At 46.9% G+C, this 25,909-nt stretch overlaps 1 protein-coding gene across 2 annotated transcripts in view; it reads right to left on the bottom strand.

The window, feature by feature from the left end:
- LOC131554933 (cystathionine beta-synthase-like protein) overlaps window positions 1-24,909 on the bottom strand; it is a 28,086-nt gene extending 3,177 nt beyond the window's left edge. Inside the window, exons 1-17 of one of the 2 annotated variants that reach the window (XM_058800553.1) lie at window positions 24,812-24,909; window positions 17,409-17,539; window positions 16,301-16,512; window positions 15,370-15,476; window positions 14,517-14,651; window positions 11,967-12,046; window positions 11,361-11,495; window positions 10,788-10,857; window positions 8,700-8,791; window positions 7,753-7,878; window positions 6,541-6,625; window positions 6,267-6,372; window positions 5,442-5,516; window positions 4,600-4,734; window positions 3,367-3,475; window positions 3,039-3,068; window positions 829-913 (exon numbers count right to left, since the gene is read on the bottom strand). In XM_058800553.1, the coding sequence (XP_058656536.1) occupies window positions 829-913; window positions 3,039-3,068; window positions 3,367-3,475; window positions 4,600-4,734; window positions 5,442-5,516; window positions 6,267-6,372; window positions 6,541-6,625; window positions 7,753-7,878; window positions 8,700-8,791; window positions 10,788-10,857; window positions 11,361-11,495; window positions 11,967-12,046; window positions 14,517-14,651; window positions 15,370-15,476; window positions 16,301-16,512; window positions 17,409-17,450 (1,624 nt within the window). In that variant the 5' untranslated portion in view covers window positions 17,451-17,539; window positions 24,812-24,909. The remainder of the gene's footprint in view (window positions 1-828; window positions 914-3,038; window positions 3,069-3,366; window positions 3,476-4,599; window positions 4,735-5,441; window positions 5,517-6,266; window positions 6,373-6,540; window positions 6,626-7,752; window positions 7,879-8,699; window positions 8,792-10,787; window positions 10,858-11,360; window positions 11,496-11,966; window positions 12,047-14,516; window positions 14,652-15,369; window positions 15,477-16,300; window positions 16,513-17,408; window positions 17,540-24,811) is intronic. The other variant, XM_058800554.1, reaches the window with a different exon arrangement.
- Window positions 24,910-25,909: the final 1,000 nt, after the last annotated feature.

The following is a 25,909-nucleotide window of genomic DNA, read 5'->3' as shown; positions in this document are numbered from 1 at the left end:
CAATACCCCATTTATATCCAAAAAATGTACTAACCATTTAATCTTTGCTGCATTGACAGCACAGGCTCAAGTGACTTTCTCATTATCTTGGGACTTGACTTGGGAACCAAGTGGCCACACGACCTCTGGCCCTTTATCAATTGTCTAAATTCCAGTTCCTAAAGTCTGTCTGTACTGAGATGTTGAATCTACTTCTATTCTCAGTTTTTTCAGTCAGCTGGATTGTCCTGGGCTTTTTTTCACTCAATCTCTGTTTCACTGCAAGCTTCCATTGAGACTCCAGGTTTATAAATAGTCCGCTCAGAGCCAAGAGCACATCCTTATGGAGATTATCAAGAAAAACCCCAAATTTGATGGCTTTTCTTTTTCCAGTTACAATTGAGAAGCTAAAGATAAATTTATCTGGCATGACTTAATATTGTTTTCAGTCTCAGTGTCTCAGTGTTTGTAACTTTGCAAAGTTGTCTGCTATTAGGAAGATTAAACAGGACAAAATATTATTCACATATAAGAGTGATATTCCTGAGATTTGAAGATTTATTTAGTCTTACTAATCCCAGCATGGTTTGGGTTGGAAGGGACCTTAAAATCATCTTGTTCCACCCCTGCCACAGGCCGGGGCACCTTCCACTAGACCAGGTTGCTCCAAGCCCCATCCAGCCTGGCCTTGAACACCTCCAGGGATGGCAATTAGGCTCAGTAGCACAAATTTACATACAAAATTAGCATTTTGCTACATCAGAACTCACTTTATACATTCACACTCTCACTTGCTTCTTGTTGCCACTCAAAGATTTGCTCTCTCAAGGTGCAGCACTTTGTACTCACATTGAATTTGCTCATGAACCACCAGAGCAAAGTGGTCTATTTCCAGGATGTGAGAGAGTTTCCCCAAGTTGTCTTTCAGGTTAATCTGAGGAGAGAGTTACAGAGCCTGAGTAAAACAGTGCTTTCTATGTTTAGCAGTCAATAATCCCCATACACTTTGTACAGAACTAAAATCAACACATCAACATTTGTGCTCTGCTCCCACCTGAAGCACTAGAGAACACCAACAAATCAAGGCCAACTTTAAAGATCACTTTTCTTTGTTTCTGATTTCCAAAAAGCACAAAGCACTACATGAAGTTATTCCTTCTGGTTCTGTAAACATAATGAATAGAATGAAGATCTGAAAAATGCTAGCAATCAAAGAAGTTTAAGTGTTCCATGTGTCTCAACAAAAGAAGTGACCATAAAAGTCTTTATATTTGGTGATTTTATCCTAAAAAATTGAAAAAGTGAATGAATCAGGCTGCCAATCATTGTGGAAGTGAATATGATCTGCAAAGGCAGAAAAGCCCAAACAAGCCAAAACCAAAACCAAGGATGAAAGATTGCTCAGCTAACACAGGACTTGGGTACAAATCAAGGAACTGAGATTTAATAATTCATTTTCTTTGTGAAGCTCAACTTTGCTAAGACTGAACAAGAAAGCACCCGGTGTCAACTCTGAAAAAATACAGATATTTCCAAAACACTCCAGCAATCACCTGCTGCAAGCATTTTAAAAAATGCCTAAAACTGTTCAAACATGAGTTAAGAGATGAAGCAGTAGCTCCAGGTGACTCTCCCCAGCACCCACCATCTGACATCCTTTTATTAAAGGAACTCACAGCAAGGAAGAGTCTTGCACTGCAGGTTCAAAAAAGCCTCTCTGTGTTAAATAAATGCCACAGCATGAACAGTTGGGCTGCACTGGAGCACAGAGTGGGAGTCAGAGGATTCCCAGCAGCCTGTGTTTAAGAGACCTGCTATAGGAACCAATATTTAAACCTGGGGGCCAGGAAAGGAAGGAGGTGGGAAATCTGCCACATGGAGTCACCCATCAGTCCCAAATCTGTCTTCAGGGACTAGGCAGGCTACAGAGAACCAGGACAAGCAGCCCCTTGGCAGCACTTAGACAACCATGAAGGCATAAATATGCCTGGAGATGCTCAGTGGAAATTTAACAGAACCCCCACAGAGATTTCACCTGCTTGTTCAAGCTCCTTAAATATTTTGCCCACAGGTTTTTCCACATTTAGGCTTTGCTTTTAAGCTTACTAGGTCTCTAGGCAGTGACTACGATACTACACATGACTGAGAAGCCAAACCACTGGAACTAACATCTGACTCCACAAGGATGGCTCCTCCCTCCACTAGCACTTGTTTGGGTTGGCAAATTATCCTGTGACTGGTGTTTCAAATCCCCAGATTTGAAATTATACCAGGGACTTTCAAAAAAGCTCTAACCATTCTGCTTCCATTCTAAGAATTACCATAAAATAATTGTGGTGATCCTACCAAAGCTGGCTGCCCATGTTGTAAAATCACAGAATGGTTTGGGGTGGAAGGGACCTTTGGGATCATCCAGCTCCTCTGCCAGGGGCAGGGACACCTCCCACTATCTCAGGGTGCTCAGAGCCCTATCCAGCCTGGCCTTGAACACTTCTAGGGATGGGAAATCCACAACCTCTCCAAACAACCAAAACAGCCATCTTTCCAAAATGTACCTTTGCCCCAGTTTGCAGGCTAAGTCTCTCATTTGATGCAGCCATGTAGGATACCAGAAGTGATTTTGGTGACACAAAAGATTCATTTTCCCAGTTTCACCCATAAATAAACCAAATAAGCTTGACTAAAGTGGCAAGAGAAGCAATACCCACAATACTTTTGAGGTTATGTGCATTCCACCACGTTTCTCCATTAACCCATCAATTCAAGTGGAAAATAACCATTTTAGTTAACAGTCAGCAGTACCACAGCTTGTGTCACTCCCCTTCCAGCCTCCACCAAGAAAATACCAGAAATAAAGGGAAAATAAGTGGTTAAGCTGTTCTTTGCTAAAGAAGCATTTGAGCTGTCCATGGCCAGAGCCACAACCTCAGAAGTGCAGAGAATTGGCTGATGCAGCCAGCACCAGAGCAGCCCCAGACACCACCCCACACCACCAGCCCCAGAAACTCCTGAGATGTCCAAGGAAGGCAGAACATGAACCAGGCAGTTGTGTTACCCACCACAGGTCCCCATGATGCTGGATTATCTGTCTGGGGAGGAAAAAATAAATTCACATTTGTCCATAAAGAACCAGTAGCCTCGGGTGGCTCACAGGTTGAACAGAAGCATTAAACACACTTCCAGAACACAGCCCTCAGTCCACTTTGGGACAGTGCTGGAACTTAAATCCTGGTGGAAACTAAGTCAAGCATTCCATGGTTTTAAAAGGAAATTCTATGCTCAGTACCAGGTGCTGGCTTGGCCCCAGGTGAACCTCACCCAGCCTGTGCAGTGTTAGCACACCTACTCTAGTATTGCAACCAGGAGCTGCAGAGTACACCTGCCTACCTGCTGAAATTGCTTGTAGATGACTTTTCTGACTTCATCAGAAGGCTTAACTTTTCCAGCCAGCAGTGAGGAAAGCATGTTACCCAGGGTAACCATGCCCAGGATCACCCTGGGGAAGGAGACACAAGACAGGGATAAACAACACAAAAGCTTCAGGTGCTCCTGTAGAAAAAAGCATCCACTCCCAGCCAGCCTGGAGGAGTCAGTTCAGCTATTTCATGGTAATAATGCAGCATTATTGATGGCACACTTGGATTGTGTGTGTCTGCAGGAGAGAGAGCGCAGCTCTCAGAGGTGCTGGAGACTCACACACAAGGCAGCGGATGCTGCAGGTCCTTCTGAGCACCAGGACCTTTTCATCTCTGCTCCTTGCAGCTGGAGAGAGCTGCCTGCAATCTCAGAGAGCTTTTGGAAAGCACAAACCACTTCATTTTTTCACACTCCCATCTGTGCTTTTGAAAGGTGTGACAGCCAGAGACAAGCTCACCCCAGCTGGGGTCATTTCCCTTCTCCCTGTGAGGATCTACAAGAATTCATCCTTCAGGTCAGCACAATTGAGCAACTCCTCAATACTCAGCCTGTTTGCAGGAGGGCTGAAGAGTGATAAGGAACATTCCAGCTTGCTGGAAAACCCTGGTTTATGGGGGTCACTGCAGCCCTGCACTGTAACACAGTGTGCTGAAGAAAGCTCTGATAGATGTGGACACATTTGGGGTTGGTTGTTTTTAACAGGAATTTTTGCTTTTTTTTTAAAGTTAAACTGGTATTATTAAAAGAAATTAAATTATCCTGCAGAGACACAATGACTGAGTAAAAACAATTCCTGTGAATTGTTTTTACTTAATGACCAATCACTCTGAGGAGTCAGTCACGAGTTTTTATTATTCATTCTTGTTAAACCTTCTGTCTGTATCCTTCTCTTTCTTTAGTATACTTTTAGTACAGCATAATATAATATAAGATATGATATGATGATATGATATGATATGATATGATATGATATGATATGATATGATATGATCATTAGAATCTTGTAAAGGGCAGGACAATCCTGGCATGAAAACACAAAGCCCAGCACTGGCGTGTTCAAGGCAACATTTCTGAACTGTGTTAATAAATGAAAAAGGATGGGTGAGAAGACATTTTATTTCCAGCAAGCATTTAAAAGACATCCCTGAGGACCTGCTGAGGGGAGTGGTAGAAATGGATGAAGAGTGATAGATGTGCACATACCCAGATTCATCAACAACTGGTACCTGGTCGAATCTCTTCTCCCGGAGGATTTCCACTGTCTTGGCACAGGTAACAGTTGGAAGCACAGTCAGGGGGGCAGAGAGGCTCAGCTCCTGAATGCTGATGTTCCACCACCTGGGGATGGAGTGAAAAACAATCCCATGCAAGTTTTATGGAGAACACAGAACCGGCCCTTGGTGCACAGTGGCCTCCAGCAGCACAGGAAAGACAAAGGCTGCAGGGAGAGTCAGGATTCAGCCAGAGTCAATAAAGCTTCAGGGCTCTCAGGTGTTATTCCCTGCATCAGAAAGTCTCTGAAGTGTGAGATGGCTTGAAAATCAAACCCTTTCTCCTCATTTCATCTGCTTTCTACAATTACAGATAGTCAGTGGAGAGCACTGATCTCCCCAATTTCTTTATTTATCTCTCACACAGAAAATTTTGCACTCCTACTCAAAGACCTATCTGTATTTACAGTTATCATAGACAACATTTAGGGAAGAGTCCCTTCTAGCTACGTAGACCTGCAGTGCTTTGCAGTCAAGAACTCTGATTTTGGAAGGATTCTTTGCTTATTTCCTTTTTGTTTAAATTCCAGATATAATGCTTTTCATTAAAAAAACCCCAATCATTAAGTACCAAATTTTCTGCTGCTGCAAAACAACTCAAGGAAGGATGTCAACTAATTAAAGCAAATTTGATTAATAGCTGCACAAGACAATAGCATGGAAGATCAGCTAAATCAAAGGAGAAGTGTAAATTGAAATGAGCTTTAAATTAGCAGCTGCCATGAACTCTATTGAATAGACTGATGGAAATCCAGATGGATCTGACTGGCTTACCAGGGTTTGTTGCCAAGGTCTTCTTCTTTCATGAACCCTTTCTGAATCATCCATTTGTCACTCAGGAACTTGGACCTGCAGAGCACCAGGGGGTGAAAAGCTCATTAGCAGGGCTTGAACATCTGACAGCAAACAGAGACAGCTGTTCACAGCTCACTGCCACCAACAGATAAAGTGGAATTGGAAATTGGACATCATTGCCCATCCAAGCTTGGGTGGCAGGGACATGGAGAAGAAATACTCATGGGGACAAAAAGGAAACAAAGCTCCAACTCTATCAGCCCCTTGCAATATCACAGAGACACAGCCTGGAATGGGGATGTGTCTTGTCTGCAACTTCTGTCTGTCTAATATTGAGCTGGATGTAACATGGGTGAGGAAACTCAGCTAAAAATACCATGTTTTTGGGGTATGTTTCAATGTGATTGGAGAAAAACTTCTCAGCGCAGCTTAAAGCCTTGACATTTCCACCTGCAAACTCACCCTGAGTGTGGCTGCTGCAGGACTGCTGGATCCTGCTCAGGGCAGGAACCCAGCTCAAGGGCAAAGGAACCCTTCCAGGATTGGGATAACCAGTGATCCCCACAAATAACACAGTGAAAGCAAGGCCTTTGCTGTGAGAAATGCTAACCAGTGATGATTATCTACTGAAATCAGAGCTCAGATTTAAAGGGGAAAGGATCCTCCCTGCTCCATGTGCCAGGCCCCTTTTAGACAGCTCAGAACTTGCGCCCCAAGGCATTCCTTGCTGGGATAACTGGGTGTTCCAAGGTCTGAGGGACTCCCTCACCCCTCCCCCAGAGAAGAAGAGCAGCAGATCCTTACATGTAGTTCCTGATGGAGTCAGGGCAGATGACAACACAGCGCTGGCCCTCCTTCAGCTCCTTGGCTGCCTTCACAGCCACAGACATGGCACTGCCCGAGCTGCCACCTGCAAAATACACAGCAGGGGCAAAACCATCAAACCACCCCATGGAAGCCATCATAGGGGAGGAGCAGACAGAACAGAGGAGCCCAGAGCGAGGGGGACAAGATGTGGAGCGGAAGGAGGTCTCTGATGTGCATCAGAGGAGGGCAGGGGGCTCCTGCCTGCTCTTACCACACAGCAGCCCCTCCTCACGGATCATCATCCGGGCCAGGGCAAAGGACTCCTCATCATTGCTCTTGTACCACTGGTCCACTGTCTGGGCAGGGGCAGGAGACAAAAACAAGGCTCTGTTTAATTTAACTGGGGAGGGCCAGGGGAACTGCACAAGCAGTGTGGGTTCAGCCCTGGCTCTTTGAGGGAACAGCTGAGCCCCGGGTTTCCATCCTCCTCCAAATGCCAGGTGGGGATTTTTGCCAAGGTGAGATGATCGCATCAGCACAAAAGGCTCCTTGCTGGAACCCTTCTGTGAGAGCAGCCTCAGACAGCATCAGCTTCCTCCCCCCCTGGAAAGCATCCCAGGGACACAGGCTCTGTTCAGGACAGTCTTAACCCCTTTGTCCAGGAGGGATGCTCTGCTGGAAGGTTTGGTTTGGTTGCTTTGTGGGGTTTTTGTGATTGGTAAGTTGGTGTTCTTTGCTGTGTGTCTGTTTTATGTCACTGTCATATTTTCTGACAAATTCCTTCCCCAGGATTTCTTCTCCTGGGAAGTTGAGAAGCCTCAGAGAAAAATATAAATAATAAAAATTATCTGATTGCTTCTCCTGTGTTTGCTGCTTTGGAATGTAGTTTGAACATTACTTACCAACAGGTGCATGTTTGATTGGTTTCATGTGAATTTTTTTTAATTAATGACCAATCACCATCAAACTCTGAAGAGTCGGTCATGAGTTTTTATTATTAATTCTGTTAAACCTTCTGTCTGTATCCTTCTCTTTCTGTAGTATAGTTTTAGTATAGCATTCTTTAATATAATATTATAAAATAGTAAATCAGCCTTCTGAGAACATGGAGTCAGATTCTCAATTCCTCATCTCTCACCTTGTCCTGGGGACCCTCACAAACTCAACAGTTTTATTTTTATTGTCTGTGTTTCATGACTGGTTTTTTCCAGGTGTGTTTTGGGGTTGTTTTAAGCATGAAAAAAGTGTATGTTGTAGGAAAATGTTATCTACTTACAGCATTTTGACTTAGATTTGTAAAACTAATGTGGCCTTAAGCCTTTCAAGGGCTGTTTATGCTGACGGAAAGAACAGGAATAGTTCTGCCTGCTAACCCTTCTATTTCAGCTTGAAGAAATCCTCCCCCAAGTTTTCCCCTGCCTTTAACCTCAATCCTGCATCCCAGCAGAGGGCAAAGGGCAGTAAACCCAGCAATGTGACTTACAGATCTATCCAACACTGTGGGGACAAAATCATATCCAATTCCTTCCACTTCATACATTGTCTTGTCAGTCTTGTTCAGTTCTTCTGGTTCAGCAAGGATGGAGCCTTCAGGATCCACACCTACAATCTGGAGAAGATTTCCCCTCAGGCCACCAAGACACAGAGCTTTGGAGAGCACTGGCCTTGTCACAGCTGCTGGTGGCACACAGCCAGCCTGCTCTCCTGTTCATTTCCTCCTGGCAATATTCAAAGGTTTTGCTGCTTCTGGCCCCCTTGGAAACCCATCCCAGCTCCTCAGGGTGATGGCACCACTTACTCCACACATGGGTTTTGCTTGGTTTAAATAGAAAACAGAAACCAGGCTTTCCCTGAGACAAGGTTGTCCTCATCCACATGCCAGGCATCATCACAGACAACTCATTTTGTGCCAAGTCAAGCAGACCAGTTTTATTTTCTTTACCACTCCCTGCCTGTGTAGAACTCTCAAGATTGAAGCAGGATCCTGAGTTCTGTGAGGAAATCTCACGCATCACACAGGAAAACACACAGGTTGGTGTGTGCAGAGAGAATTCCACTGGGCAAAACCTCAGCAGCTCCAGAGCTGCTGGGGATGGGACAGCCAGGGAGGAAACAAAAGGCTGCAGAGCACAGAAGAAGAAGAAACTTCCAGAGAAGGAAGTTTCACAGGCAGAAGGAAGTTTCCCAGGCACCCCATGGAGGGATCTGAGTGTCAGTGTTCATCTGCTGAGCCAAACCTGAGCTCTGGTCACCAATGGAACCAGAGCATGATGATTTCAGACACTCTGAAACCCTCTCTGCAGCCAGAACAACCTTTTAACTGAGAAGACCCAAGAACCTCCCTTCAGAAAGCCTTACAAGGAGTGGGATGTGCCAAGGGGAGCATCTTGAGGAGACATTAAAGGCAAAAGCAGTGGGGTTCTCACTTACTTTGCAGCCTGGACATTTCTCCTTCAACTTCCTGGAGATGCCAGTGATGGTCCCTCCTGTGCCAGCCGTGGCCACCACCATGTCCACCTTTCCTGTTTAAGGGTGTGGGAGAGAAGTGTGAAATCTCCAGCAGAAGGATGGATTGAAAGCTCACACCCACCTAAGGATGGACTTTCCTCAACAAAAAATGCACAAAGTGGCTGAAAAGGGCAGGGTAGGACTCTTTGCCTTGAAACTGCATTGCTCAATCATCATTTTCTCCAGCAAGGGTTTTGAAATGCCCACCCAGAGGCCTGGCAAGACACCAATCTGTGGCACTTTGGACACAGCTGGATGTGGCCCACAGAGCTGACAGCTGCAGTTTTCCTGTTCCTGTATCTGCTGATACACACAACTCACTCTCTGAGTCAAACTGAGCAGCCCATTATGTTTGTTAATTAACTGAGTGAGTGCCAAGAGCGTGGGACAGGCAGCTCTGGAGAGAAGTGTAAACACAACTACTCCCTCGTTTTCATGTGAGAAAGGCTGGTTTGGTCACTAGCACTCAGAGGGAGTGTGGATATGACAGTTCATCCCTGTGTCACCACCTGCAGCTTCTCTGGTGCACCCACATGACAGCTTTGTTAATTTAAAAGGAAAAAGGGTTTTTAAAAGGTCACCACACACAAAATCAATTGCTTAGCAGCCAAAAGAATAACACCCCACCAAGCAGGGGTAACTGAACAGTGTCTGGGCTGTAAGAGGAAGTAAAGAGAAACAAGAAGCCTAAATCTGGAACTCATCTGGACTCTCAGTTTGTGGGATGGCAGCTTGTAAAAGTGCCATCAGTTTAACTCCAAGTTTGTCACAGAAGGACAAGGCAAATCCTCTAAACAGCCAGAGGAGAACCTTCCACATGGTCCTCACCTTTATGTGAATGAATTTAATTGCTGATTTTCTTATCAGAAGGTCCAATCAGAAGCTGCACTGTTTAGTAAGGCAGGTCCAGATCCTTCCTAGAACTCCCTTCTGTGCCCTATGGAAATGCCCACGTGCTGCAGCATCACAGGGAATGCCTCCAACAGCTCCCAAAGCAGCTCCTGAGCTGAGAACGAGCCCAGCTGAAGCTCTGCTGCCTCAGCTCAGTCCCCTCTGGGGCTGGAGAGAGCCCTGAGAGCCAGAGGGTGCTGCTGGGGACAGCTGTGGCACAGAGCAGCCTGTGCTCCTGAGAGCACTCTAAGGAGCACACAGCTGCACTCCTAAGTGAAGGTGCTTCCAGTGTATTGGAGTATTTGCTCTGCGAATGTTAAAACCTATTTCTGTATTTGTGATCAAAGAATGACCCTATTCTATGCCAGTCTACCTATAGAAGGGTTTTTAAGTAACTTAAACAGCACTGCTTTCTCCACCTGCTCACAGGCAGAAAAGTCTAAACTATAAAAAATTCTTCTTTAATGGGAAAAAAAAATCATTACTGTGACCACTTGTCACTGTCATATTTTCTGAAAAATCCCTTTGCCCAGGATTTTTCTCCTGGGAAGCTGAGAAGCCTCTCAAAAAATGAAAACAATAATTATCTGATTGCTTCTCCTGTGTTTTGCTGCTTTGGAATGTGTCTAGACATTATTTCCATGGATTCTGCTGTGAATTGTTTTGACTTAATGGCCAGTTGGGGCCAAGCTGTGTCAGGGCTCTGGAAAGAGAGTCACAAGTTTCCATTATTTTTTTTTTTTTGGCCTTCTGTCTGTATCCTTTCTGTATTTTTTAGTATGGTTTAGTGTTCTTTAATATAATATGCATATATATATATATATATATATATATATATATATATAAATATTTAATATAATATAATTAATATAATATAATATAGATAATAAAGTAATAAATTAGCCTTCTAAGAACATCATCATTCCTTCCTTCCTCGGGGGTCCCAGAAAACACCACAACCACTGAAACAAGGTAACTCTCTAAGGACACACAGCACATGTATGGGGTTTGCTCTATCAAAATCCATGTTTTTCTCATCTGAGGGCTCATTCTCCAGGCACATAAGAGCAGGGCCCTGCCAGGGGCTCTTGGAAGGGTTCAGCAGTAGAGCAGACCTACCATCACACTGCTGCAGGATCTCCTCAGCTGTGGTGTCGTAGTGGGTCAGGGGGTTGCTGGCATTGCGGTACTGAATTCAAAGGCAGATCAGAAGTACAAAAATCACCTTTTGAGTGAGTTCAAAAACATTTCAAACAATCCCCAAACCCCACAACAGCTAAACATGCTCTCTGCAGAATGTATCATTGTGTATTATCTGGAACTAGGCCTCCTAACTGACCTAATTTAAGCGCAGTCCTAAGGTGCCAGCACCCTCCCATGCCAAAATCAGTCCTGTCTGTGGGACAGCACTCCTAGCAATGTGACCCCTGTGTCCATTCTTCCTCACAGGATTGCCAGCTCACTGGAAACAGACACTCTTAAGTGCTGTGGTTGTGGCAAACACCAGCTCATTGCTGCTCTCTAGTGACTGCAAAAACTTCCTTTCCTACAACGTGCTCACTGCTCAGCTCCACCTCCAGATTTGGGGCATCTTCTCCTCCAGAGACACATGGAGAGTGTTGAACAGACAACCCAGAACACCCCAGAGCCTCCTCCATGCTACACCTGCACCTCTGACACCCTGACTCTCACCTGGTCCAGGATGTGTGCATTGGGGATTTCATTCTTCAACCTCCAGGCCACTCCCACGTGAGATTCAGGAGAATCAAATCTGGCTGTAGTTGGGGTCCTCACAATCTCAGCACCCAGAGCTCTCAGGACATCCACCTGCAGCAAATAAAGGTGGTCACAAAATCCCAAAACACCCTCAACAGGCCCCCTTCACCTCCCGAAGGCCAGAACATCTGCAGGATATTCAAAGCTCCAGCACTGTCTTCCTTCACCCTCTGCTCAGCGAGGAACAGCTCACCTGGGGCACAGGTAACCCCTTCAACGTGCCAGGCAAACCTCAGGCTGTCTGTATTTAAAACAATTATGGGAGTTTTCGAAGTGGCAGTGCTGTGGGGATGGGTCCTAAAGACATTTCCTATCCATGGCCAGCCAGCCTGGATTTCATTTTCTATTCATGGCCAGCCAGCCTGGATTTCTCCGGGCACTGGCAACAGCACCTCAGCAGAGTTTTCCCTGGCCAAGATCCTGCACCTTCGTTGCTGAAGCCCCAGCACTGATCTGCAGCAGGAGCTCAGCGAGTGCAGACATGTTTATGTTTAAATTCTTGCAAGCAGAGGCAGCTCTGACCTTCTCCATGCTCATTTTCTCTGGCATGACGATGATGCAGCGATAGCCCTTCACTGCCGCCGCCAGGGCCAGCCCGATCCCTGCAACAGCAAAGGCACACAGAGCACTCAGTGAGCAGCAGGGCACAGAACACACAGGGACAGCTCTGGCACGCCCTGCCTTCCATCATCCCTTTGCCATCAGAGGGGTGGCAAAGGGGATGTTTCTGCCTGTGGGGTTTACAGGTGCCGATCCTTGTTTGAGGTTCACAGCCCAGAGGAAGTTTAGCCAAGGGTGGGGAACTTGGCTTGTGCAAACTGCTGCCTTTGCAACATGCACATCACCTTCCTCCTGTCTCACCCATTTCATTTTTCCTGATGTAATTTGGGAAAGGAACGTGCTTTAAGCTGGAGGAGATGAGAAGAATGAATCACTTTGATTCTACAAAAGGTCTGCAGAGCCTCTATTGACTCACTGCTGCACAAATCCCAATTTACAATGTGCTGAGACTAAGTCCTGTCTAAAAACACATTATTTAGATGCTGTTGGTGATTGAGGTTCTAAAACACTGTGTCAGCTTGCCACAACAGTGAAGCACCCTGGCTGCTGGAGACAGACATCTCATTTCCATTCTGAACATCTCCACTCCATGTCCAGCCTGATTTCTGCCTGCTCACCTGAGGGCTGAGCTCAGCAGAGCTGTCCCTGTGGGAGAGAGGCTCACACCTGCTATCAGATCATCTTTCTGTGCTGTGCCTGTGGGAGAGAGGCTCACATCTGCTATCAGATCACCTCTTTGCTCACACCTGCTATCAGATCACCTCCCTGCTGGACAGCCTGAGCTGATCAGGTTGGCTCAGAGGTGTGGAGGTCAGGCTACAGCTCTCCTGCTCCTCTGGGCACCAGCACATGCAGCTCACCCTACACAGAGGCTTGCTTGTTCAAAGCTGCCTCTGGTTTTGTGTGGGAGAAAAAATCCCCACCTTAATCATCTTTAACTGTTCCTGTAAGAGAAGCCCAACCCACACCTCAAACAACTCAAGTGGTGTTTAACATATTGGGAAGGGAATGTTTTCTTAGTATATTATAGATAAATATGGATGACCAAATACACAAAACAGACCAGCAGCAGCTTCATTAAAGTCAAAAGCTGAAGAGAAGTCATCCAGATCTTCCTTATGGTCTGTGATGAAGAAAGGATCCTGAACTCTAATACTTTGTACTTTCTGCTACTGGAAATACAGCAAAACATCAAAACAGGACTTTGGCTGACGGAGAACTGGGATGCAGAGAGGATAAAAATATAACACATTAGCTCTCACATTCAACACACCCAGTAACTCTGAGCAGTAGAGAGCAAAAACCAATTCTCTCAGGTTACTGTGTGCCCTGCTCTTTGCTCTTATGTGACAAAAAAAAAAAAAAAATCAGCTTTCTGAAGTAGTTGCCCTGTATTTCCTTCAGTTCTGCCTTTGTGGATTCTGTGGCAAGTAGAATCATTTATCAGCTACTGACCCAGAGAGAGGGATGTCATGGTAGGACCTTGGATACTGGAGGAATGCAACACACAAGGATATTTTCCACTCCTGGCCATGGTTCAGGCAGGAGCTACAGCCACACTCACCAAGGCTTCAGCTGCCCTGAATGGCCCCAGAATCCCCTGAGTGGCCCCAGAATCCCCTGAATGCCCCTAGAATCCCTTGAATGCCCCCCAGAGCAGCTCCTGAGCCAACAGATGTGACTTCCCAGTTTCCTGCTGCTGGAAGAACTGAAAGAAGGGGAAGATCCAGATTCACTCAGGTTTTAGCTTTTATATGTTTCAGGTTCTGTTCTGCTTTAGTGTGTGGGTCTGAGCTTCATATGAGGAGATGGTGAGCTTTGCGCACAGAGCAGGGAGACAAAACAATTCCTGCTCCAGCTGGGCACCAAGGACAAATGATCCAAATCTCAGCCCCAGAGCACAAACACCGTGGGCTGGAGAGAGAAAAACAAGCAGGGTGGGACTGCCTGGGCTAAAGCTGGAATGGGACAATGAACTGCAAGGTGCAAATGGAGCAGAACTGATCCCAGGGACAGACCCCGTGCCCGGCTGTGCATTTTGGGGCCATTTTGGTTCATCTTGGGTGCAGCCCTGGCTGGGCTCTGCTGCTGCCCAAGGTGCATCCATGGAGGCCTTCTCATAAATCCCTACTTTATTATTTAGCTCTGTTTGGCCTCTATTCTAGGTCTGCCTACACAAGGCGTCAATGCCAGTCTTATGGGTGCTTCTTTACACAATAATTTCAGTCAGAATTGAATTCCCAAGGACTCTTATGAGTCTGGCCTAGCACTTCCTTTCTTTAAATCAAAGAGGCTCTGCAGTTCAGCAGAACTCCTTCCCACCTGCTCTGGTCAGCAGAGGACAGTTCAGAATTGTTCCTGGTGTGAGGTGAAGAGGCTCAGCTCCCTGCACCAGGCAGACAGGAACAGATTCCCTTCCCTCCCTGCACAGGCTGTGATCTCAAACCTGCCTTTTCCAGGAAAACCACCACAGCCTTTCCCCACACTTTCCCCAGCCTCTCCACGCCCTACCTGTGTTCCCAGAGGTTGGCTCAATGATGGTGTCCCCAGGTTTCAGGATCCCAGCTCTCTCAGCATCCTCCACCATCCTGAGGCTGATGCGGTCCTTCACGCTGCCCCCGGCGTTGAAGTACTCACACTTGGCCACTGCAAACACACAACCAGCAGGGCTGCAGGGCATTCCAGAGCTCATCCAGCTCCTCACCCTGCCCTGGGCACAGATATCTTCCACCAGAACAGGCTGCTCCAAGCCCCATCCAACCTGGCCTCAAACCCTGCTTTTGTCCCTTTCCCCTTTCCTGGTAAGTTCTCCAGCCAAAAATGTTCTGATCAAACTGAACTTTCTCTCTCCAGAACTCCCAGCATTAATCCCTTGAGCACCTTTCAGCACTCTGATCGGAGCCTCCTAATATCTACAGTATTAATATACAGTATTGGCTAGGTTAAAAAACCCCAAACAAAAAAAAATCCACTGACCATTTCACCCCTTTAATCATTTCCAGTGATCTTTAGTGACACCTGCAAAGCTGCATTTTGCACACACTGATGGATAGGTGAAGCAGTCAAAAACTTCACACAACTGCTTTGAATTTAAAAAATTATTTTCTATGAAAAACATTTTTGTGTTTTCTACAGAAATGGAAAAGCTGCAGGAATTGTTCTCATGAGGTACAAACTGAAAGATGTTTTAGATGACAAAATCCTAAAACCCAGAAAATCTACCAGGGAAAACCAGGAATTTTTCCTCACCATTTCCTGCCAATCACCTGCACTCCTGTGGCCAGGTTATATGACACTACTAACCCAAGCTACCCAAGTTTCTGAACCAGTGTTTGTAATTTATTCTCTGCCTGCAGAAACTCACAGAGTTCACACTTGAGCCCAAAGTGCTTCCCAATCTTGTTGATCCGCACCAAAGGTGTGTTGCCAACTTTATTCAAGATGCTGGGCAGGATCTTCGGAGGCTCTGGCCTGGCACAAACACAAACAAAGTCAATGTAGTCACAGAAGTGTCATACAACAACCACACAGCATTTATTGCTTTTATTTCTCCTTTTGGGGAAACCCAGGGCACTGGGAATATTTCTCTGTCTGCTCTGGGGTGCCCTGACCCCCAGGGCAGCACTGACTCTGACCCTCATTCATGGAGAAAGTTTCCTGAACTAGAATTCTAGTTTTCCTAGAATCCACAAAAATGTGAAATAGATTATAGAGAGCAGTGTAGGTGTATCACTTGGTGAGAAATTGAGGGTTTGGGGTTTTTAGTATGTTGTGGATGGAAGCAAGATGGAGGGCACAGGGTGTTGTCCTGGGTTTCTTCTTCATGCTGCTTCTTCCCTCTTCTCCATGGGTTTGGGTGGCATTTTGTAATTGGGCAGAAAAGTCCCCATTGCAGCTCTGTGGGATCAGTTATTGGGGTAAAAGGGAAAATAATCCAGGTGTCAGTTCTTAACTGGATAGTTTAGTCTTAAAAGACCTTGTACCAAGAGATTGTTGCCATTTTGTGCCTTCTAATGAAAAGCTGCAGAACTCACAGCAGTGAGACTGTTTTACTGATAAGAAACAATAAACACCTGAGTGTGAACATGAAACACCACCTCAAGTGCCTTCAATCCAGACCCAGAGAAACCCACAACTGGTACCCCCACATCCTTTATCAGGCTGGTTATTTTAGCTACTTTAGCTCAAAGGAATATCCACTGAATACAAACTCAAAACATCAAGTCCTTGATCGAAAACATCACTTAATCAGAGCTGGGTTTGTGCTGAAAATCAGCAAATAAGGCAACACTCACAGGGTGGCATGATGATGGGGGGAGGCAGAGAGGGGCTTCCCGAGCTTCCAGGTGCATTTGCTGGGTGTGTCAGGGCGGATCCACTGCCTCTCCTTCTCACTGCCCTTGCAGTTCTCAGCGTCCACCCCACCAGAGACAAAATACTTGGCAGGTGCATGAGGGCATGAGTTGGTATCTGGCTTCTTCTGGGAAGGAAGAGTAGGGATTCCATTCTTGGGGGAGGGAGAAGGAAAAGAAAAGGAATAAAAAAGGAAGGGAAAAAAAAAAAGGAGTTGATGTTTCCATAGTGCTGTGAGGATGGGAAGTGTTCCAGCATCACCTTGATTTGCCAAATCCTTATCACCAACACCAGAACCTGCACTGCAAGTCTGGCAGCAAAGGCTCACCACAGTGCCCTGCACAAAGATAATTTAAACACACATGGCTCACTGTAACCAGCCTGCACAGACACAGAAAACCCAGGGCTGTTCCCATGGGAGACTACCCTCCCACACCAAAAGCTCTCTGAAATAAAACATAAAACCTCCCCACTCCAAGCAGACTGGAACACAGTGAGGCTGCTTGGTGACTCATTAGAAATCTGTGCCAGAGGGCTCTGCATGGCTGAGTGGTCACAGAGAACTCTCACAGAAAGGTTTCAGCAATTCCTTCCTCCAGCTCAGAGCCCCGTCCAACCTGGCCTTGAAACCTCCTGGGCTTGGCCCTTCCCTGGAAAATTCTCCAGCCAAAGAGAAAAATGGAAAAAATTGAAAAAATGGAAACTTCTCCCCTTGTTCAGCCTGCATTCCCACTCCAGTACTCCCAGCATTAATCCCTTCAGCTTATTTTATTTATTTTTATTTATTAATCCCTTGAATGGGGTGTGTGGGGGAAATCCAGAACTTTCCAGAGCTCTCTTGGGCTCTGCTTCAGTTATTTCAACACATTTTACGATTCTGAAACAACATTTTGGAAAGCCAGACTTTAGATATAACAAGTAAGGAACAAACCAGATAATTGAGGCAATATTTTTACACACACATATATAGGTAAATAAATTAATTGTCTTGATAAGAAATATTGCTTAGCCTGATTAAGAAACAAGTATTCCCCAAAGAGCTGTGAGTACCTTAGAGACAGGAACAGGCTTTTCTGATACAAACTTCTCCATGGTTTTTGGTGGGGGTGGTGGCACAGAAAACTGGATTTTCTTCAGGAGAAGAACTGCTGTGGGTCACAAGATTGGAGTTCTCTTCAAAGCTGTAGACCATATAAGTTAGAAGAAAAAAAAATAAAAAACAATCAGGAAACTCTCTCACAGGGGCAAAACACACACATCTTTTTCATAGGGGGAAAAAAAGGAAGCTGCAAAAGAAAGTGAAGATGACTTCTATAAATAGGATTAAAAATAAATCAGGCAGCAGAGAAATTGTGCAGGATTGATGGAGGGTGCCCTGACCCTGTCCCTCCTGCATTATTAATCTTCCCTCTGCTCTGTCCTCCACAGTAAGCACAAAACATCTTTATCAGACCTTCTGCAACTCCAGGAGCTTGAAAGCCACAAAAAGTAATAGGAAATACAGTTTGTTCAGTACAGTCCTTCATGGTGCTGTCCCCAAAAGACCCTGTACACAACTTTGGAAAGGGATTTATCCAGGAACAGAGGCCTCTCCACCCTCAAGGAGAGCAGAATCTCACAAGTTCCTGCCCAAAATTAATTAGTGTTCATGCACAGCTTCAGTGGTGCTGCATAAAACACACACAGCAAACACTTCAAGCTTCTAGCAGCTTTTAGCTTCAGAAATTAGTAAATACAAAATAGTAATATAAATACAAAGTTCATTTCTCCTACCAGTTGCTCACAGAGCCTGGCTGCTCCCTATCAATTAAAGACAAAAATCTGGCTGAAATCTTGGAAAGCATGAGGTGTTTTCCCCTAATATTTGTTTTCTTCATCACTGTTCTGCAGCAAGGTTCAGCTCTTTCCATTACTGAATTTTGCTGGAAAGGGTCCCTGGCCTCATCCTCCTGGCAGAGGTACACAAAACACATATTTAAGATCTCACACAGCTGAGAAAACTGGAAAAAAAATCTGGATCACAGCATCAGTGAAATTCAGTATTTGATCCTGCAAGTTAACACAGGCCACTAACCACTGCTGCCTTGAGCACTGCAATGCTTAAAGCATTTAAACTGCTCTCCTCTAGGGGAAAAAAACCCAAAAACCTCTGAAAATATCAACTTTCCAGACTAAGAATTGAAGTAATTTTCCTTCAACAAAAATATTTCCATGCTACCAAAATGATACAATTCTATTTGATCAGTTAATACGTGAGCCAAGATGGATTATAACCTGTTATAGATGGATTATAACCTGCCATAGACTGCTGACCAGGATTAGAATGACAGACACCAGTCTAAAAAAGCACAGATCCCATAAATACACAAAATCTACCACCAAGCTGTCTTTGCCACCAGAAATCAGCTTACTCCTGTGAAAAATGCATGTATTTTATGATTGGCTTTTTGCAAATATTAAAATGAATATTATATGTGTTGTGTTAGAAAGTAATGCTGTATTAATCCTCTTAAGTCGTGTGTTAAATATAGTTTTAGGTTATAAAAAATGTTAAAATAGAAACTATGCCATGTAGGATACTTTTTTTAAAGAAAGGACTCGCACTGAGATATCAGTCACAGGACACCTGCATCGTTCAGAGAAAAAGAATTTATTGCTCCATTATCAGAAGAAATGAACTTCTTCCCACCTCAAAGACACCATCAGGATTAAGAGGAAGAAGCTGACACTGACCAGACACAATCCTGTGTTTGAATGGAATTTATGCATCATGTATGAGGTGTATGAATATGCAACAGGCTGTTGCTTTTAAGGGCTAATCCTCTGTTCATGGGTGTCCATTTTCAGGCTTATGCTGCCCAGAAAAAGGTACCCTGACGTCCATAACTCTTTGTATTTATTGTCTCATATTGTCCTAATCCAAATTGTCCAAATTATCATTACTCTAATTGTATTACTATTTTTAAAACCATTTTATTACTATTAAACTTTTAAAATTTTAAAAACAAGTGATTGGCATTTTTCACACTCCCAGTTCCAGATTGAAACCCTGCCCTCATTTCTCTTTCTAGGATGCTCAGGTTCACAGTCCCGAGTATCACTGGGGATTTTTTGGGAAAGGAAAAGTACTGGAGGATTTTCAAGGTTGGCATGAAACACATGGAGTGAGTGCCTTTGCCACAGGTAACACTGACAATATTGACAAAGTCCAGCTGAAAAGGGGCCTTGCTGCCAAAGGGTCAAATAATTTCAAAATACAGGAGAAAAGCAGCAAGGGTTTAGAAACAGGAGACTGAAAATTTTGTTCTGCTTCCAACTTATAATAAAATAAGAGCACAAAACCTTTAAAAGCTTTAAAGCACCAGCTCTCAGTGTCTTTCAAGAGTGTCCAAAAGCTGAGATGAAAGAGGGGGGAATTCACTGCAGTAAAAAATAAAAAATAAGAGGTTTACAGTATTTGTTATTTGTATTGATGGCAGGACAGAAATTAATGTGGCTCTCAAAAAGCTGCTTTTGGACTGGGCAAAGCAATAGCATCTCATTTCCTTTATTGTAAGGCAAAAAATTAATAATTTACTAACAGCAACTCCCATTACTTCTTGAACAGCAGAAATTGAGAAAAAGCTATCTTTATTTCCCTCAAATAAGCTGTGAGATTCTCTCACATTTTCATAATGGCAATACTTGATGTTTGATCAAAGCTTCAATAACAAGGCTTCAACTCTGAACAAAAATAAGGAGAGAGACAAAAAGCTCAAAATCCTGTCACCAAATACAAACCTTAAGCAACATAATTAATTTCTTACAGCCCTAGGGGACACAAATTCAGAAAAATGGGGTCAGATGTGGTCTAGGACATCCAAATCCCCATCCTGATCCTCCCTCCAGGCCCAAAACAGCATTTTTGGAGGGTAAGCAGGACAGGAGGATGGCAACTCTGCTTCTGTAGGTGAACATTGCTCAGCAGAGGCCAAGGGAAATGATAAGCTGCAGGAAGAGCTGCTCATCTTTAGGAAAAAGAATCTGTCAGCCTGAATTTAATTTTCCTCTAAAGGGGAGCACTGCCATAACCAGTTGGGGGTGTGGGTAGAGTCTAACTAGAACAGCCTGACTAGCTCCTGCCATTACATCTGCAGATCACAGAATCACAGAATAATGAGGTTGGAAGAGACCTCTGAGATCTCAACCAGACCATAGCACCAAGTGCCATGGCCAGGCTTTTTTTAAACACATCCAGAGATGGTGATGCTACCCCTCCCTGGGAAAAGCATTCCAGTGCTTTAGTATTCTTTCAGTGAAAAAAATTTTCCTAATATCCAACCTATCCCTTCCCTGATGTAGCTGGAGGCTGTGTCCTCTGGTTCTGTCAGAGACCGACCCCACCTGTCTGCTGCAGCCTCCCTTTAGGAAGGTGTAGACAGCAGTAAGGTCACCTCTGAGCCTCCTCTTCTCCAGCCTAAACAGCCCCAGCTCCTTCCATTGTTCCCCACAGAGCTTTGTTCCAAGATCACACAAGGCAAAAAACAAAACAAAACAAAAGAATAATTACTCAGAAAGAGAATTTACAAAGCCACTTAAACCTAAGTCACAAAGGGGAGTGAGTGGGACAGAGGGATGAGATCCAGAGAGCCTCATGGGCAAGGCTCACACCCCCGGGTCCATGTCCACAGGGGAGCCAAGGCCTAAATTATTTCTCAGCTGCTCGAGAGCAGGACTGAGGGCCAGTGACCGAAATGAGTCCTGAGCTGAACCCAGTGCCCAGGTGAGTCAGGAGCTGTGTGAGTTTCCATGGCTGTGCACAGTGTGTGCTCTCAGCACTGCTCAAACATCCCCTGAGCAGCAGCAAAGGAGCTGAGCCCGGCCTGGAGCAGGGATGGAGCCGTGTGAGGCAGCTGTGAGAGCTGAATCTCAGGGAAATGCTGCTCAGGCTGGGATGAGACACAGAATTCCTGTATCCCATCCCTCTCTCTGCTGCACCTGAGAAAGGGAAACTTGGTGGTGTTAAGCAGGTACAAATAAAGCACTGCAGAACATTGTTCTGCTCAGCCTGAGCACCACAGGGTATCTTTGTAGGTAACCATGCAGCCTTTGGAAACACCACAACTGGAACATGTTTTGCAGAGATAACTAAAAATTCTACAACTTTGTGAAAGTTGTAAAGCTGGTATGGTTATTACAGCGCTGGATGCATGTGGAGATTACTCTCCTTAAAAGACATGCCTACTTCTGGGAATGAACTTTAGGGTTTTTTTATCTTCTTCTCAAATCCATATGCATACAATTTCACAATAGGTTCACACATATTCATTTTTACAAATTTTGCATGACATTTTTTGCTAGTTCTTCTCTACCAGAAAGAATTCTTAGGTCAAGTTGACCTGCTCTCACAGCAGTCTTTCTGTTTCTTTTCATCACTTCTTGTTTCTTTTTTTACTTCTGTCTTTTCCTGGAGCAGTTTCTCTGATTTAGGCTTTTGCAGTCAGGTTAAACAGCTATGTTTTCTAACTACAGACTTAAAGATGTACATTTCACTTAAATCAAAATGGATTTCTACTCTGGAGAATTTTGACTTTGTTTCAAACAGATTAAGGAGAAAGCCAAACATTTGGGTTGTTTTGCTGCTGTGGTTTCTCTGTGAGTGTGTGTGTGTGTCCTTGTCACTTCCCCAGGAGCAGCCATCCCTCCTGTGCCAGGAGATACCAAGTGACCTGAAGCAACCTGAATTAACATCTGGCTCTAGGAAGAGATCCTTCAAGAATCCCAAGCCTTATTTCCATTTTCTCCTACAGAGCAGGTGAGAACATGCACATCCTCTCCATGATCACTCTTCAAAAGCCAGACTGGCACAACTCAGAACTTTCTGGAAGGAAAGGGGCAGCTCTTTAATGCCCTCACCTCTGTAACACTGCAAAGATCAAACTCTGGCAGCAAAGCAACTCCCACTGCTGTGGCAATTGTTATTTTAGAAACCAGCCTGGAAGAAGAGGGGAGTGTTCAGTTTGCTGTGCCCCAGGGAAGGGAAGCTGAGCCTGCAGCCCTCACACCGGTGTCTGACAGCTCCATTTCCTCAGCTCACCCCACCTGGACTCACTGATAACTCTCCTGATGTCTCAGGAGCACAGCAGCACCAGAGAAAAGACTGGAGCATGCTGTATCTGTGTTTTCACCTGTTGCAATCAGAAGCTTTCAGTATTTCCTCCCTTCTAGTTCCCCTTCCTGAGCACAGAGATGGACCAGCACTGCAGCAGGGCTCTTGATGTGCCCAGCCCAAGCTCAGGGACAGGAGGATTCCATGCTCAGAAATTAAATATCTTGCTCAGCATCACAAAAAGAGGGAGCTGCTCTCAGTTTTTGACAAGCTCTGTAAGACAAGCAGAAGCACAGCACTCCTTCCCCAGCACTGTGCTGCCTCCTGCAAAGCTCCACAGGTTTTGCTGGCCCTGAGATCTCTGATAAAGGCTGGCACAGAGCTGGGCAGGGAGGCAGCTTTTGGCTGATGAATATTTGGTGGGAAAGACCAGCTGCCATCACTCTGTGGAGTTTTTAGCAGGATCCCCAGGGCACAGCAGTGCTGTGTGCCTGGCTCCTGTCTTTTTAGCAGGATTGGCAGAATTAATCAGAAAGAGAATTTACAAAACCACTTCAACCTAAGTCTCAAAGAGGAGTGGGACAAAGGGATGAGATCCAGAAAGCCTCATGGGCAAGGCTCACACTGCTGTGTGCCCAATTCCTGTGTTTTTAGCAGGATCCTCAGAGCATCCACAAGCACTGCTGTGTGCCCAATTCCTGTGTTTTTAGCAGGATCCTCAGAGCATCCACAAGCACTGCTGTGTGCCCAATTCCTGTGTTTTTAGCAGGATCTCCAGGCCAGCAGCCAGGGCCAGCCCATGCCAGCCACCCCAGGCTGCCGTGCTGCCAGTGCCACCTCAGTCCCTGAGCCTGCACACTGCAGGACATGGGTCCCTCCTGTCCCTGGCTGCCACCACCTCGGTAGAAACAGGTTCTGCTTCTCACCTTCTCTTCCTCTTCAGGGCAGCTGGGGACTCACACAAGGGCATGGCAGGGCACCAAGGGGACTCACACAAGGGCATGGCAGGGCACCAAGGGGACTCACACAAGGGCATGGCAGGGCACCAAGGGGACTCACCCACAGGGCATGGCAGGGCACCAAGGGGACCCACAGGGCATGGCAGGGCACCAAGGGGACTCACCCACAGGGCACCAAGGGCCACCAGCTACTCTGGACAAGGATGCTCAGTGCAAATACCCCCAGACCCCACGTCACCAGTGGTGATCTAAGCAGAAGGGAAGCAGCAGGCTCTGAGCTCTCCAGGAATGCCTTCCCTGTCCCTCACTGGATCCCCGCGCTCCTCTGCCCCCACGCTCGGTGTTTTTCCGCCTCTGCACAGCGCAAGCGTTGCGGAACCACCTCGGATCAGCAAACAAACCCCTGGCAAGGGCGAGCAGAGTGAGCAACGCTGCTGGAACGGGCCCAGAGTTCCAAAACCTCCGTGGCCAGAGGCGTTGGGAGCACAGAGATACACGGCAGACTGGATACTCAACCAGGAGCAGGAGAATCACTCGCCTTTCAAGTTACAGCTGCTCCGAGACACCAGGAGGGTTATTAATATATTGGGAAAGTTTTCTCAGTATATTATAGATAAATATATTTTCTCAGTATATTATAAATATATTTTCTCAGTATATTATAGATAAATAAACATTTTCAGTATATTATAGATAAATATGGATGACCAAATGACTGCTACTGAACAGCTCCCTCAGGACCTAGCCACGTTCAGATCCCTCCCAGTTGGGGAGGGGGAATAGACGAAATCAAATGTAAAAAATAAGCTCCACGGTCCAGTGCATCAGCCTTGCAGAAGAACCTCATGGCACCCACGAGAACAATGGGCAGCGAGCCAAGACCAGGTGCAGGACCCCGAGAGAGACCCAAAAGGCACAAAGTCATCCCGTGAAGCTGCAGGAAAAGCCGAGAGTCCATCTCTGCTCCGGGCACCGTCCCGGGCCCCGCAGCGGAGCCAGCACCGCCCGGGGCTCCCCGGCTGCGACTGCCGCTTCCTCCACTGCAAAACCGAAAGAGAAACGCAGCACAGAACCACTGAGGGGTCAGGATGGGAGGGACCACAGTGCTGCAGCTGGTCCGAGCTCCCCGCTCCAGCACAGCCATCCCGGAGCACATGGCACGGGATGGAATCCAGACGGTTCTGGAATATCCTCACCCAGGGAGCCTCCGCAGCCCCTGCGCGCACTCTGCTGCCGCCCTCTATGCCCCATCCATCCCCCTCCGGGATGAGGGGCACGGCCACCCCCCGCTCTCAGCCCCCACATCCCGCTCCCGCGGATGATGCAACCTGCGGCCACCGGGATGCGCCGGACCCGCCCTGCCCTGCCCTCCGCCCCGGCCGCCACCTCACCCGCGCGATCCGCACCTTGCCCAGGACACCGCCGCTGTGGGGACGGCGGGGAGGGAGCCCGTGAGGAGGATGAGGGTGAGGATGGTGATGATGATGGTGATGAGGAGGAAGAGGAAGATGAAGGCGCGGGGGATGCGCGGGGTTTAAGAGGAGCCCGCGAGCCGCGGCCCCGCCCCCCGCGCGCCCCGGCCCCGCCCCCGCCGCTCCCCGGAGGGGCGGGAGAGGCGCGGCGAGCGCTGATTGGTCAGGGCGGGGGCGTTGGCGACTCCGAGCCAGCCAATGGGAGCGCGGTGCGCTGGGCCGGAGCGCCCGGGGATGTCCGGCAGTGTCCGAGGATGTCCGAGAGTGTCCGGGGATGTCTGGGGATGTCCGGCAATGTCCGGCGATGTCCGGCGGTGTCCGGGGATGTCCGAGAGTGTCCGGGGATGTCCGGCAATGTCCGGCGGTGTCCGGCGGTGTCCGGGGATGTCCGAGAGTGTCCGGGGATGTCCGGCAATGTCCGGCGGTGTCCGGCGGTGTCCGGGGATGTCCGAGAGTGTCCGGGGATGTTCGGCAATGTCCGGCAATGTCCGGCGGTGTCCGGCGGTGTCCCGGGATGTCCGAGAGTGTCCGGGGATGTCCGGCAATGTCCGGCAATGTCCGGCAATGTCCGGCAATGCCCGGCGGTGTCCGGGGATGTCCGAGAGTGTCCGGGGATGTTCGGGGATGTCCGGCAATGTCTGGCGGTGTCCGGCGGTGTCCCGGGATGTCCGAGAGTGTCCGGGAATGTCCGGGGATGTCCGGCAATGTCCGGGGATGTCCAGGGATGTCCGGGGATGTCCGGGGATGTCCGGCAGTGTCCGGCAATGTCCAGGGATGTCCAGGGATGTCCGGGGATGTCCGGCAATATCCGGCAATGTCCAGGGATGTCCGGGGATGTACGAGGATGTCCGGCGGTGTCCAACAGGGTCCGGGGATGTCCGGCAATGTCTGGCGATGTCCGGTGATGTTCGGGGATGTCTGACAGTGTCCAGAGATGTCCGGCGATGTCCAGGGATGTCCAGCAATGTCCGGCAATGTCCGGGGATGTCTGGTGATGTCCGACCATATCTGACCATGTCCAGCAATGTCCGG

This window comes from Ammospiza caudacuta, chromosome 2, assembly GCF_027887145.1.
Source record: "Ammospiza caudacuta isolate bAmmCau1 chromosome 2, bAmmCau1.pri, whole genome shotgun sequence".
Classification (NCBI taxonomy): domain Eukaryota; kingdom Metazoa; phylum Chordata; class Aves; order Passeriformes; family Passerellidae; genus Ammospiza; species Ammospiza caudacuta.
This window is presented reverse-complemented; position numbering and strand designations above follow the sequence as displayed.